The following is a 12832-nucleotide window of genomic DNA, read 5'->3' as shown; positions in this document are numbered from 1 at the left end:
GAAAATACAAACCTTTATCATTTTCACCAGCATCATATAAAATCTCAGACTGAGGCTGAAAGTGGAGCCTAGCCTTAATCTGATTACACAAGTCTTCAGGCTGAAGTTATTTATTTGTTTATTTAAAGTATTTTATAAACCATCTTAACAAAGCATTTTGGCCCCTATTTCTAAATTATTTATTTAGATTTATATTCCACTTTTTTTTCAGCGCTTCAAAGTGGATTACATTCAGGTACTGTAGGTATTTCCCTATCCCCAGAGGGCTTACAATCTAAGTTTGTACCTGAGGCAATGGAGGGTAAAATGACTTGCCCAAGGTCACAAGGTGCTAATGCTCAGAGTGACTTAATGGCATTATTAGTAATTCAGGTGCAATCAGTGCCTGAGTGGGAACCTTAGGCAATGGGAGACAGATCACCGGGTGAAGTGGGATTCAAACTGTGGTTTCTCTGATTCTCATCCCATTTCTGTAACCAGTAGGCCATTCCTCCTTGTAAGTTAAAAAGAACATCTTGCTGACCTCAGTAAGAAGATATTCTGCAGTGTTTAGCCCATGTTCATGTTATCAAGTCTTAAAGCAGAGGGCTGCCTCATGGTCATCTTCCATAATGACAGCTAACCAAGGGTGCAGGTTAGATAGTTAGCTGAAAGAGCAGCTACCCCTGGCACCTACAATCAGAAAGACCATGGCTAAGAAAATGTTGCAACACCATAGAATAGATTGAGAGCATATGCTTAGAATTGGCTGGATTTTTGGGTGCTCGTTGGAGAAGAATGCAGCCAGGTAATAGTCATAGAATGCTGCAGCTCACAAGTTCCAAACGCAAGCTAATTCAATCCCTTTTTGTGTCTAGAAGAAATCGATTGGACTTCTCACCCTGCCCAGGTTCACAGCAAAAATAAATAAAACCCAGCTACAAGCATTTAATGTGAGGGCAGATATTACTTTCAAAATATTCAAATGGAATTTACAGTGCTTAGAATGATAATTACATCTTCCTGTTTTCCAGCTTTACTTAAGACTGCGCTGCTCGCCCATGCATTTAATTAGAGCTCTGCCACTGCTACAAGGTCATTTATTAAAGTGTTCTTTTACCTCAGTCCCTGGGATCTTTCCTTCCGCCCCCTCCTTAGTGTTGTTGTTTTCATCAGAGAAATTTCAGCAAGTGAATGCTGAATACTGATGAGACTGCACTACTCTGCCTCTCTAATTAGATCTCTCCCCCCCCCCCCCACCCCCTTCTCAGTGCAAACCTAGAGCTGAAATATCCAAAAAATGGCAAGACCCTTTTTTGGAAATTCTCTAAAATGTCAGTACTCGGAATAAGTGCAAGCATTATCTTGAATGCAAGAGCTGGGTCCAAATAGGTTTCCCTTGTCTTTGTTCACACTTGCTCTCAATTCTTTCTCTAGCTTTTGATTGTAGCAATCTGCAGAACCTCCTAATTTCTGAGTCCAAATTCTGCTAGATTAGGTCTAATCAAAACCTGGAGGGGAGACTTTCAAGCACTCGAAGAGATCCGTTTTAGGGGGACAGGACAGCACAGAAGGTGTCCAGCGGCAGAGGGGCTCCCTAATCGGGATTAGAATCAGGAAGGTGAAGACAGACCCCATCCGCTGTATAGAAAGAAGGCCACAGCCTAAGAAATGGAGAGGAGCGGTCTCCCTGGGACTTATTCAGTAAGACGGAGGTTGTCAAGAGGCCAAGAGGTCCCCGTTCAAATCAATACAGGTGCACGGGTAAAAACAGAAAGACGGGAAGCTTCCAGTGCCTTAAGAGTTGAGAGAAAAAATATCAGTACAAGATATAGCCTGCAGTCCAGGGCCAAAGTATCTACACTGGACACAGAAAATCACCCAGATATGGATTCCTCTAATATCTGACAGTATATTTATGGTGCCCAAAGTACTTTTTAACTAAAGAAAAGTCCAGATGTATCGCTTCCTATCCATTATAATAGTACAACAAATACACTAAATCCACAGACAGCTTAAAATCTTGCACATAAATCAGGAAAAGAGCCATTACCAATTCACACTGCCAGTTAATATAAAAAAGCAGCGTAGTGCCTCTGTTCAGATAAATCTCGCTTCCCTCTGAGCCACTACTGACCCAGTGACCCAGCATGATGTTAGGGCCACTCTTCCCTCTGAACCAGTACTGACCCAGTGACCCAGCATGGTATTAGGGGACACTCTTATCTCTGACCCAAGTACTGACCCAGTGTCCCAGCATGGTGTTAGGAGACACACTTCCCTCTAAGCCAGTACTGACCCAGTGTCCCTGCATGGTGTTAGGGGACACTTATCTGTGACCCATTAATGACCCAGTGACCCAGCATGGTGTTAGGGGACACACTTCCCTCTGACCTAGTACTGACCCAGTGACCCAGCATAGAATTAGAGGTTACTCTGCCCTCTGACCTAGTACTGACCCAGCGTCCCAGCATGGGTGTTAGGATCACTCTTCTCTCTCACCTACTACTGACCTTGTGTCCAAGCATGGTTTTATGGAACACTCTTTCCTTTATTTATTTATTTATTTATTTTATTTATTTAAAGGTTTTTATATACCAACATTCATTAAGAAAACATCACATCGGTTTCCATACAACTTAAACTCAGCCAACGAGGCTTTACAGTGTAACTGATAATAGGATAGGGGGGAGGGGGAGGGGAGGGAGGGGGTGGGGGTAAACAGGGGTTTTGGAGAACAGTCAGTAAATGCGAAACAATATTAGAAACATATATACAAATTATATACAATCAAAGTACGAGGCGGAGAGGTGGGGGAGAAGGGGTGACAAGGCTAGGGCTGCGAGGATAGGAGGGTGAGGGTGAATGAGAGGAGAAGAATAAGGGGTGCAAGGGGGCAGGGGGGGATAAAGTAGGGTGAGGGAGAGAGGAGGATTAAGTACAAAATAAGAGGGGAGAGAGTACCTAGAGAGGGGGGAGAAGGGGAGGGGAAAGGAAGGAGGGGTGAGAGGCGGAGAAATGATCATGCGTAGGCATGTGTAAACAGCCAAGTCTTAAGTTTCTGTCTGAATTTCTTAGGGCAAGTCTCGAGGTGTAGCTGGGTAGGCATTGTGTTCCATAGGGCAGGTCCAGCTAGTGATAGGGGGCGTTGTTTGGTGGCTGGTAGTTGAGAGAGTTTGGGGGAGGGTGTGTGTATAGTTGCAAGATATGGAGTTCTGGTAGGTCTAGTGGTGGAACGGAAATGTAGGGTATCTGTGAACCAGAGCATGTCTGGATTGTGGATGGCTTTGTGTATGAGCGTAAGCATCTTAAATTGTATTCTAGATGTGATGGGGAGCCAGTGGATTTGTTTGAGAATAGGTGTGATGTGTTCTTTTCTGCGTGTGCCTGTCAATATGCGCGCAGCTGCATTTTGTAGCAGCTGTAATGGGGCTGTTGTGTTCTTGGGTAGACCTAGGAGTAGCGCGTTTGAGTAGTCTAGTTTGGATAAGATGAGGGCTTGAAGGACTGTTCTAAAGTCACTTGCGTACAGGATTGGCTTGAGTTTTTTGAGGGTATGTAGTTTATGGTAGCAATCCTTGATGGTGGAAGAGATGAATTTCTGGAGGCTGAATTGGGAGTCAAGGGTTACACCTAAGTCTCTTAGGTTTTGCGAGAAGTCTGGGAGGGTATGGGGAGAGTTGGTGGAGATAGATAGTGGGTAGAGGTGTTGGGGTGCGATGATCATAAGTTCGGTTTTGTTAGCATTTAGGGCTAAGTTGAGATGGGTGAGTAGGCTGTTGATAGAAGAGGGCACTTTCCCAATTTTTAATGCGCTGGATATGGTGTCAGTGATAGGTATGAGAATTTGCACATAGACGTAGATAAAATGAGGGAAACCAAGATTTGACAGGAGGTGGCAGAGGGGAAGTAGGTATATAAGAGTGTGGAGGATAGGGAGGAACCTTGGGGGTATGCCCCATATTATATTGATGGGTTTGGATTCGTGGTTTTCAATTTTTACCTTGAAGTGTCTGTCACTGATGTATGATTTGAACCAGCGGAGGGGGATCCCGGAGATGCCAATGACAGATAGCCTATCGAGCAGTATGGAGTGATTAATAGTGTCGAAGGCTGCAGAGATGTCTAATAGGGCTAGAATGTATGTGTGACCCTTGTCTAGACCTCTGATGACGTAGTTGGAGAGGGAGATCAAGAGTGTTTCAGTACTGAAGTGCTTTCGAAAGCCGTGTTCTGATGGAAAGAGGATCTGGTGCTGATCTAGGTAGTTCGATAGTTGTGTGTTGACAGTTTTTTCAAGAACTTTAGCAAGGAAGGGTAGGTTGGAAATGGGGCGGTAGTTAGATAAGTCAGCTGGGTCAAGTTTCGGTTTCTTTAGGATAGGTTTTACTATGGCTAGTTTAAGCTGGTTGGGAACATCTCCAGTGGACATGGATGTGTTAATAATGTCGGCTAGGGGTTGGGAAATGCTGTCTGGGATTGATAGGAGAACTTTGGTGGGGATCATATCAGAAGGGTGGGTGGCAGGTCGCATTTTCTTAAGTATTGCAAAGATTTCAGAGGCAGATATGGATTTGAAAGTGTCCATTTTGGTGTCCGAGCTTTTTGGGATAAATTTGGTGGAAGTGGGTGAGGTGGGAAAGCGTGAGGAAAGTATGGTTATTTTATTATGGAAAAATTGAGTGAGCTCATCACATTTGGTTTTGGGTCTTCGCAGTGTGTGGTCTTGGGTGAGGTCCTGGTTAGATTAGAGATGAGCGATAAAAGGGCTCTTGAATTGAACTGAAAGTTGTGAATTCTAGTGGCATAGTGGTCTCGTTTTGTTTTGAGAGTGTTAGATCTGTAGGCATGAAGTAGGGTTTTGTATTTGGCGAGTTGCGTGGCTGAGGGATCTTTGCGCCATAGGTTTTCTTGAGTTCTGAGTTTGTGTTTTAGAAGTTTTAGTTTGGCTGTGTACCAAGGTTGTTTTGTTTTAGTGGAAGTCTGAATCTCTTTTGTTATCAATGGGCAAAGTTTGTTGGCTGTATCATTGGTGATGTGGTTCCATGAGGTGATGGCGGTTTGTGAGTCCGAGAGGTCTAGTTTTTTGAGGGTGTCAGTGAGGGTGTCAATGAGGTCATCCATGGGACAAGATTTCCTGAATTGTATAGTGGTTTTCATGTTAGATTGTTTGGGGATATTCTTTATTGTGCAAGATGTCTTAATAAGAAAGTGGTCGGACCAGGGTACGGGGGTATAGGTGGTTGGGTTAGGGAGGAGAAGGGAGTTCAGTACCTATCCAGTGTCCCAGCATGATGTTGGGGGCACTTTTTCCTTTGAGCCTGTACTGGCCCAAATCTCAGCATATTATAAGGAATGTTTTTTTCTTTGCTATTAAGGACGCCTCTTCCTATTGAAGCAGTACTGACTCAGACCTACCCAGACATTAAGGCCCATTTAGTCTATCTGGTTTCATCCCTGGTGCAGTGCCCCAGTTGATCTGTATTTCTTGAATTTTGTTACTATTTTTGTCTCCACCACCCTTTCCGTACTGAAATATTTTGTGATGCTGCTCCCAAGTCTACCCCCTCAGTCCCTCCAGTGTGACCTATTGTTCTAAAAACTGTTTCTCAACTGCCAGTCCTCTGAGTAATGCCGCCAACACCAGTATTCTTGTGGGTCCATGGAGCTATGATTGAGAAACACAGTACTTCAGATCAGGCCAGTACTGCACTCTTAATTCTTGACCTCCATTCTGCAGTGCTAGGTCGCACATCATTTTGTCCCTTTGGCTTAAATTTAGGTCAGGTGTCCAGCTCCCAGTCATCTTCTCCTTTTCTCTTTCCTGGCCCCTTCCATGCTGTAACAATTGACACATCATCTGCTCCGTCCTATGGGGACATCCCAGCACCATCTGCCTCTGGTTAGGGGAAGGATGGCTGTTTGTCTACCTTCTCTAGAATCTAGAGCATTCTTTCCTCCAGAAACGGTTTGTGTCCTGTTGCTTATTTATACCTTTTGAGGTATTTGAATGTCTCTGTGATATTTACCCTCACTCTTCTCTCCTCTTTATTTTAAACATATTTAGGTCTTTAAATTTCATCTCATATGGATTTTGCTGCACACCCTGCGCCAATTCCATAGCCTCTATCTGAATTGCCTCCAACCGATATTCTAGGAGGCTGATGTAATCAACTATCACTTTTATGAATTTAAAACATTACTGATGTAATAAAGATTTTAGTACAAAAAATGAGTTAAAAAGATGGTTAGAAAGTAAGCTCATTTTAGCACATTTTTCATGTAAATAGCATATTGTTTGTATTCTGAAGTAGTACCCAGTGCAGATAAGTGCGCTAAAAATCAACTCCCTCTTTTACTACCATTTCACTACTGAGGTGAAGTAAAGTTTAACTTCCATTACTTCTACTAGAAGCATTTTGAAACTAAGAGAGTCAGTTGGGCCATTAGAAGACCCGGAAGGCACTCAGTGAGGATAAGGCCATAACGGGGACACTAAAAGAATTCTTTGAGGAGAATGTTGGGGCAATAGTGCCAGGTCAAATGGTAGAACCTATTGTCAATAAAATTACTGCTCATATGGATAAATAGGACAGGGAAGATCCAACACAGATTTAGAAAAGGGAGGTTGTGCTTTATTAACCTATTAGAATTCTTTGAAGGTGTGACTAAGCATATGGATAAAGGTGAGCCAGTCGATATAGTGTATTGCTCCATGGTGAGAAAGCCATCTTGAATACTGTGTGCAATTCTGGTCGCTGCATCTCAAAAAAGATATAGTTGCGATGGAGAGGGTACAGAGAAGGGCAACCAAAATGATAAAGGGGATGGAACAGCTCCCCTATAAGGAAAGGCTGAAGAGGTTAGGGCTGTTCAGCTTGGAGAAGAGACTGCTGAGGGGAGATATGATAGAGGTGTTTAAAATCATGAGAGGTCTAGAACGGGTAGATGTGAATCAGTTATTTACTCTTTCAGATAATAAAAGGACTAGGGGCACTCCATGAAGTTAGCAAGTAGTACATTTAAAATTAATCGGAGAAAATTATTTTTCACTCAACGACCAGTTAAGCTGTGGATTCATTGCCAGAGGATGTGGTTAAGGCACTTAGTGTAGCTGGGTTTAAGAAAGGTTTGGATAAGTTTCTAGAGGAGACATCCATGCCCTGCTATTAATTAAATTGACTTAGGGAATAGCCACTGCTATTACTGGCATTAGTAGCATGGGATTTATTTAGTATTTGGGTACTTGAACAGGTATTTGTAGCCTGGATTGGCCACTGTTGGAAACAGGATGCTGGGCTTGATAAGTCCCTCAGTCTGACCCAGTTTGGCAGCTACTTATATTCAGAATGCACTTGATAAAGTCCCTCATAAGAGACTCCTCAGAAAACTAAAAATTCATGACACAGCAGGTATGATGTCTTTCTGTGGATTGGTAACTGGTTAAAAGATAGAAAACAAAGAGTAATCTCTGCCAAGTAAGAGATCATGCGATTTCATCAGCAGGCCCAAAGATATGGAATTCTCTCCCAGCTGAAATACGGTTACAATCAAATTTAAAAATTTTCAGAAAGGAAGTTAAGACCTGGCTATTCATGAAGGCATACCAAGACCCCAAATAACATATTATACACTTTATCATGCTTGCCTTATTCTATTTTTTTATCCTTTATGATGTGTTTTAATGATTTTAATTCTTTTATTACTGTTTTTGCTTTATTATTTATTACTATTAACTGCTATTAATAACAACTTTACTATTTTTACTATTATCTTTATCTATTGTTATTAATACGCATTGCATTTTATGTTCATTATTTATTGTATTAATTTATCATATTGAGAACCATTGTGATGGTCCCACTGAACAATGGTATACAAAATCAACAAACAAATAATAAATAAATAACACTTTTGTATTTTTATTCTGCCTTTCATGGAGGTTCAAAGCATATTACATTCAGGTACTGTAGGAATTTCCTACCCCCTCAGTAAAACTAAATGGTCATTTTTCCCATTAAAGAAAGATAAACAATAGAGTGCCTCAGGGATCTACTAGAACTGGTGGTGTTTAATTTATTCATTAATAATATGGAAAAGGGAGCAGTGAGTGAGTGACGTGATCAAATTTCCAGATAAACATATTCAGAGTAGTTAAAACACAGAAAGAGCTTGCAAGTTTGGGAATTGAGCATCTTGGTGCAATTTAATATGGAAAAGTGAAAGGTGATACATACACACAGGGAAACCGGTAATCCTAACTCAGGTACATGATGCTGGGCTCTGTCCAGGGAAAGGATCTTGAAGCCATTGTGGACCCGGGCTCAGGGTACAGCAGCGGCTGTCAGAAAGCAAACAGAATGTTAGGAATGATTCGTAGGGGAATGTAAATGTCATATTGCCTCTGTATATAGATCTGCGGTTCTGATCGCCCATCTCAAGAAAGACGTAGCAAAATGAGCAAAGGTTCAGAGGAGGGGGACAGAAATAATAAATGGGATGTGATGAGAGGCTTTTCAGGAGTAGCCAATTAAGCAGGGTATTCTGCAGCCATCCACCTGGGAGAAGATACAGCAAGAAGCTCTTAGCAGAATAATTCTAACCTCTCTCCAACCATTGCTTCTCTTTAATGTTCAGGACAAAGAAGAGATGAAAAAGGGCAGTTGTCTCTTTTAAATGTCTTTCCCTCTCTGAGATTTTGAAGAGAAGAGAGATTAGGCAGTGAGGTCACTTTGCTTAGGAATCGGAGACCCTTGGAAACAGAATAGCTCCATCTATGAAGGCAATAGGCAGAGGATTTGATCCTTGCTTTGTCTTCCAAAGGCATCAAATGCACGCTAATGCATGCTAAATTATTAACTTACCCCACAGAGACTGCAGGGTTAATATGATCTCTGTCCAAGGAATGGACTGGCTGATAGCTTGAGGGTTTACTGACTTGCCCTGCTTCTGATATGTCTGGCAGTGAACCAGATAATAGGCAAGATAAACTGAACAGATAAACTGAACAGCAAATATTTGTTCTCTGTTAAACCATATTTAAAATGAACCACTTCAACTGTACTGTCTATGCTAATTCTTCTAGTTCTGTTTAATCTTAATCCATAATAATTAAATATCTGAATTCTTTTTATTCCTTAATAAAAATGGTGAGAGAGAGGTGGCCTAGCACTGTGGCACCAACTCACTGTGGAGGTGATGTGCTGAAGGCAAGGGAGGAAAGGAAGCTGACTGCCACTGCCACCGTAGTTTCTGCCTGTCATGGGGCAAATCTCAGATTGTCAGAGTAATGAGCCCTATTGAATGGTATTTCAGAAAGGTGTGTTTTTCTCACACATTGTTCTTTGTGAAAGAAAGGTAGATGAAAGAATGATTTTTAAAAAACTGTGATGGAGCTGTCTGACATTCGCAGATGCTATCAGCTGAGGCGGGAATGCTGCTGATATGCTAAGGGTTTCTTAGTGAGCCGTGCAATAAACCCTAGAGCCCACGACAAGAGCCACAAACGTCTGCCTATAGCGTGCCATGTCTGGGGGGGAGCGTGCCTGGCACATGCTTGCACCAATCGGCCAGCAGCAGTGGTGCCGCTGGGAGCCAGATTCATGGGTGGAAATGCATGGGGGTATGGCATCCCTAGCCCTAGCGGCAGGAGGGTGACACAACGCATGGCATTTGCCACACTTCTCCTCTTACTGCTGGCGGTAGGGAGAGGAAGGGGAGATGAGGATTGTGTATGGGAGGTGTGGGAGAGAAGGGATCAGGAAGAGAGAGAGAATTAATGCTCTTGTCAGGCCGATACTGTAAAGCGCACTCAGCCGAGCGCCCTGTTTTACCAACGGTTGGACGTTGGTGTTAATTTCTGAGTAGCCCCAAAAGGTGTACAGAAAAGCAGAAATTACTGCTTTTCTGTACATCCTCCAACGTAATATTGTTGCAATATTGTCAGAGAAACCAAAAGGTAAAAAAAAAAAAAATGTGCCAGCAGGTCAGTCAGGAAAACGGATGTTCACTTTTACCAGCATCCATTTTCCTGACCTGTGGCTGTGCACCGGTAAGGAAAAGAGAAGCTCGTAAAGCTGAGCGTCTGCTTTCCTAACCCGCGGACAGCCGACCTCTCCTGGGTGCCCACGACCCCTCATTTACATACAGTATCGCACGCCCATTTTCCCGTGGAGCTTACAGTATCGGCCTGACTGTATGTGAAAGGGGATTGGCGCCATATCAGGAGGAGAGCAAGAAAGGCAGTAGCGCTCTAGAAGTAGTAATAATTAGTGGTAGAATTCACCCTCCCTCTGTCTCCCAGTCCCAGATCTCCTCTCCCCACACTCACTCTCTTCACCTTTCTCTGATCCTCACTTCCCCTTATCTCTGATCAGGTCTCTCCCACCCCTTCTCCTCTCCCCACCACCCTGAGATCCCCTCTCATTCTTCTCTCCGATTCCTTCCCTGTTCTGCTCCCCTTTCCTCCTGTCTTTGTACCAATTACTAAGAGATTACCCGGACACATCATAAAGGTCAGGAAAGGAATTTATTTTTACAGCGTAAAATAAAATTGTAATGATTTAATTTCCAAAATGCCACAATTTGCTGCACAATACTGCAGTCAGGAAAGTGGGGACTGGGACGCTGTAGAGTGCTGATGCAAGCTGTGCTGTTCCCTGGTGTCCTGTGCCTGTGAGAGATGCAGGAGTGTCTTGGGGTGTGCAAAGTGTTGCATGTCATGTTTTGTGTTTCTCTTGCATGATCTTGTGGGAACTGAGTTGCTGCTTCTGTTCCTCTGTGCCATGCATCCTGTAATCTCTCTGCCTCCTCTGCATGTTTTCTCTTCCTAGAGCTTCAGCTTGCAGCATGCTGAGTGAATGAGAGCTATTTATATTTAATGCATACATTTTTTATAAGCTTGCTTGCATTTTCAAAATGTCTTCTTTTATTTTGGCCCTGGATTGTGACAAGAATTGAACAGTAGTCAATTTGGGGAGAAAAGAAACCCAACAAATCCGAACCCACCATTTATTTGGAGAAAAAAAAGACACCGAAAGTTACCCCAGAGCCTGCTAATGAAGCCACCATCATGCTAAACCCATTGCCATATTCATTCTGTAAGGGCCCAAACGTGCTTTATCTGATGTGAATTTAATAATTGATTTAAGAGACTTTGGATTTAATATGCAAGCTTTCCTCCTGTGGTTGGTAAAAATTTGAGCAGCTCTCTTTTGTGCCAGAGATGATTTGTAGTATCCAAAAAAAAAAGCTTAACAGCATTGTGCAATTTTGTTACCAAGTCTGCATGCTTCAGAAAGGATGGGGCTTCTGGAAGTGAAGCTGCCGAGCCTGCAGCCTCTGCTTCATTTGTTGCTGAAGTCCCACCATCTGAGCAGCTCCTGCAGATGTTACGAGCCAGGCTGTTCACTCTTCTGTCACCGGATGCATGCATTGGAAAAGATGTGCTTCCCATTCCTTGCCATAGGACCAAACCTGAAGGCAGGAGGGAGCACTGCTGGGATTATTGCTTTGGCCCAGGCAAACATTTTTCTTAGAACCCAAGACAAAGCTGTTCAGAGCAGGATTGCTAGCTCACCTCAGGTCGAGCGAACAGGCTGATCTGGGCCTGGGTTTGCCCCACTGCTGATTTCCTGTAGGTAATCAGATGTACAACTCCATACAAGCAATGGGACAAAACCAGGACCGGCTCAGCCGGGTACGTTAGCAGCCCTGGTTCAGACTCGCCACTCAGTCACTGGATGAAAAGCACTCAAACACCAGGACCCAGGAGGAGACTGTGATTCCCTGAGAGCAAGCTGCTGCACACAAGGCGAGGATGCCGGGGCCTGAAACGAGACATTCTGTGTATTCTCGCTGGCACATTGCTAAAAGTGGTTCTATCCTGCCCAACAAGTTGAGTTAATTGGAGTCTGAATTTGCCCAGGAGTAGTTCTCATAACATTTGTGTTATGTCTGTGTATGGATAGTGAGAAAGGTGCAACACTTGCAAAACAAAAAACCTGCTAGAAAGAAAAGCAGCTGTCATTTTAGAAGGTAAAAGCGGGCGGCATTCTTTGTGGTTTTTAGGTGTTGGTGCCCTTTAATGTAAGTCTGTTCATTCAGGTGTTGATGCATTCTGAGGTCCTGCAGCGGGCACTGGAGGACACATTTCTGTCATTTGTCATGAGAACAAGCAGAGAAGCAGGCCATGTAAACTTGTTCTAATCTCCGTCCTTGATTCATGGAGAAGCAATATGCATGTAGACTTTGGCAAAGCAGCGAACAGCCTTTGCTCTGTAATAATAAAATAACTAGGTACTAATGCCAATGTTCAGTGATCCTACCTGCTGTCTCTTTCTTTTCAGTGCGGCGGGTTCCACCGCGATTCTCTATTCCTCCCAGCAACTATGAAGTGATGCCTGCAGGGAGTGTAAATCTGACTTGTGTGGCAGTGGGTGCCCCCATGCCCTATGTCAAGTGGATGGCTGGGTTAGTGGAACTAACCAAAGAGGATGAGATGCCAATCGGGCGAAACGTCTTGGAGCTGACCAACATTCGGAAGTCTACTAACTACACCTGTGTGGCTATCTCCTCCCTGGGAATGATTGAAGCCACAGCACAAATCACTGTAAAAGGTATGGAAAAGAGTGCGAGGAGAAAAGCTGTGTCCCTCCCTCACAGTTGCTCCTAGAACGCCATATAGAGTTGGTCCTGCTCACCGTGGGCCAGGTTTCTCCCATTTTGTGTCTATGGGAAAAACCCTTAGTGAATCAGGTACCATGCAAGGTAAAAAGAGAGATCTATGTCAGTTCCTAGATAGAGGTTGCCTGAGCTCTCCGGCACTCCTTCAGTATGTAGGCACAGGAAGGGA

The 12832-nt window shown here is 43.5% G+C and overlaps 1 protein-coding gene across 5 annotated transcripts in view; it reads left to right on the top strand.

Annotated features, from left to right (window-relative positions):
• PTPRF (protein tyrosine phosphatase receptor type F) overlaps window positions 1-12832 on the top strand; it is a 792879-nt gene that overhangs the window by 527496 nt on the left and 252551 nt on the right. For 4 of the 5 annotated variants that reach the window (XM_029617709.1, XM_029617708.1, XM_029617711.1 and 1 more), the window contains exon 8: window positions 12327-12596. In XM_029617709.1, coding sequence (XP_029473569.1) covers window positions 12327-12596 — 270 coding nt within the window. Of the gene's footprint in view, window positions 1-10648; window positions 11079-12326; window positions 12597-12832 lie in introns of those variants that run through there. The other variant, XM_029617713.1, reaches the window with a different exon arrangement.

The sequence above is a fragment of the Rhinatrema bivittatum genome, chromosome 10 (assembly GCF_901001135.1).
Source record: "Rhinatrema bivittatum chromosome 10, aRhiBiv1.1, whole genome shotgun sequence".
Taxonomy (NCBI): Eukaryota; Metazoa; Chordata; class Amphibia; order Gymnophiona; family Rhinatrematidae; genus Rhinatrema; species Rhinatrema bivittatum.
Note: the sequence above shows the minus strand (reverse complement) of the source record. Positions and strands in the feature narration are given on the sequence as shown.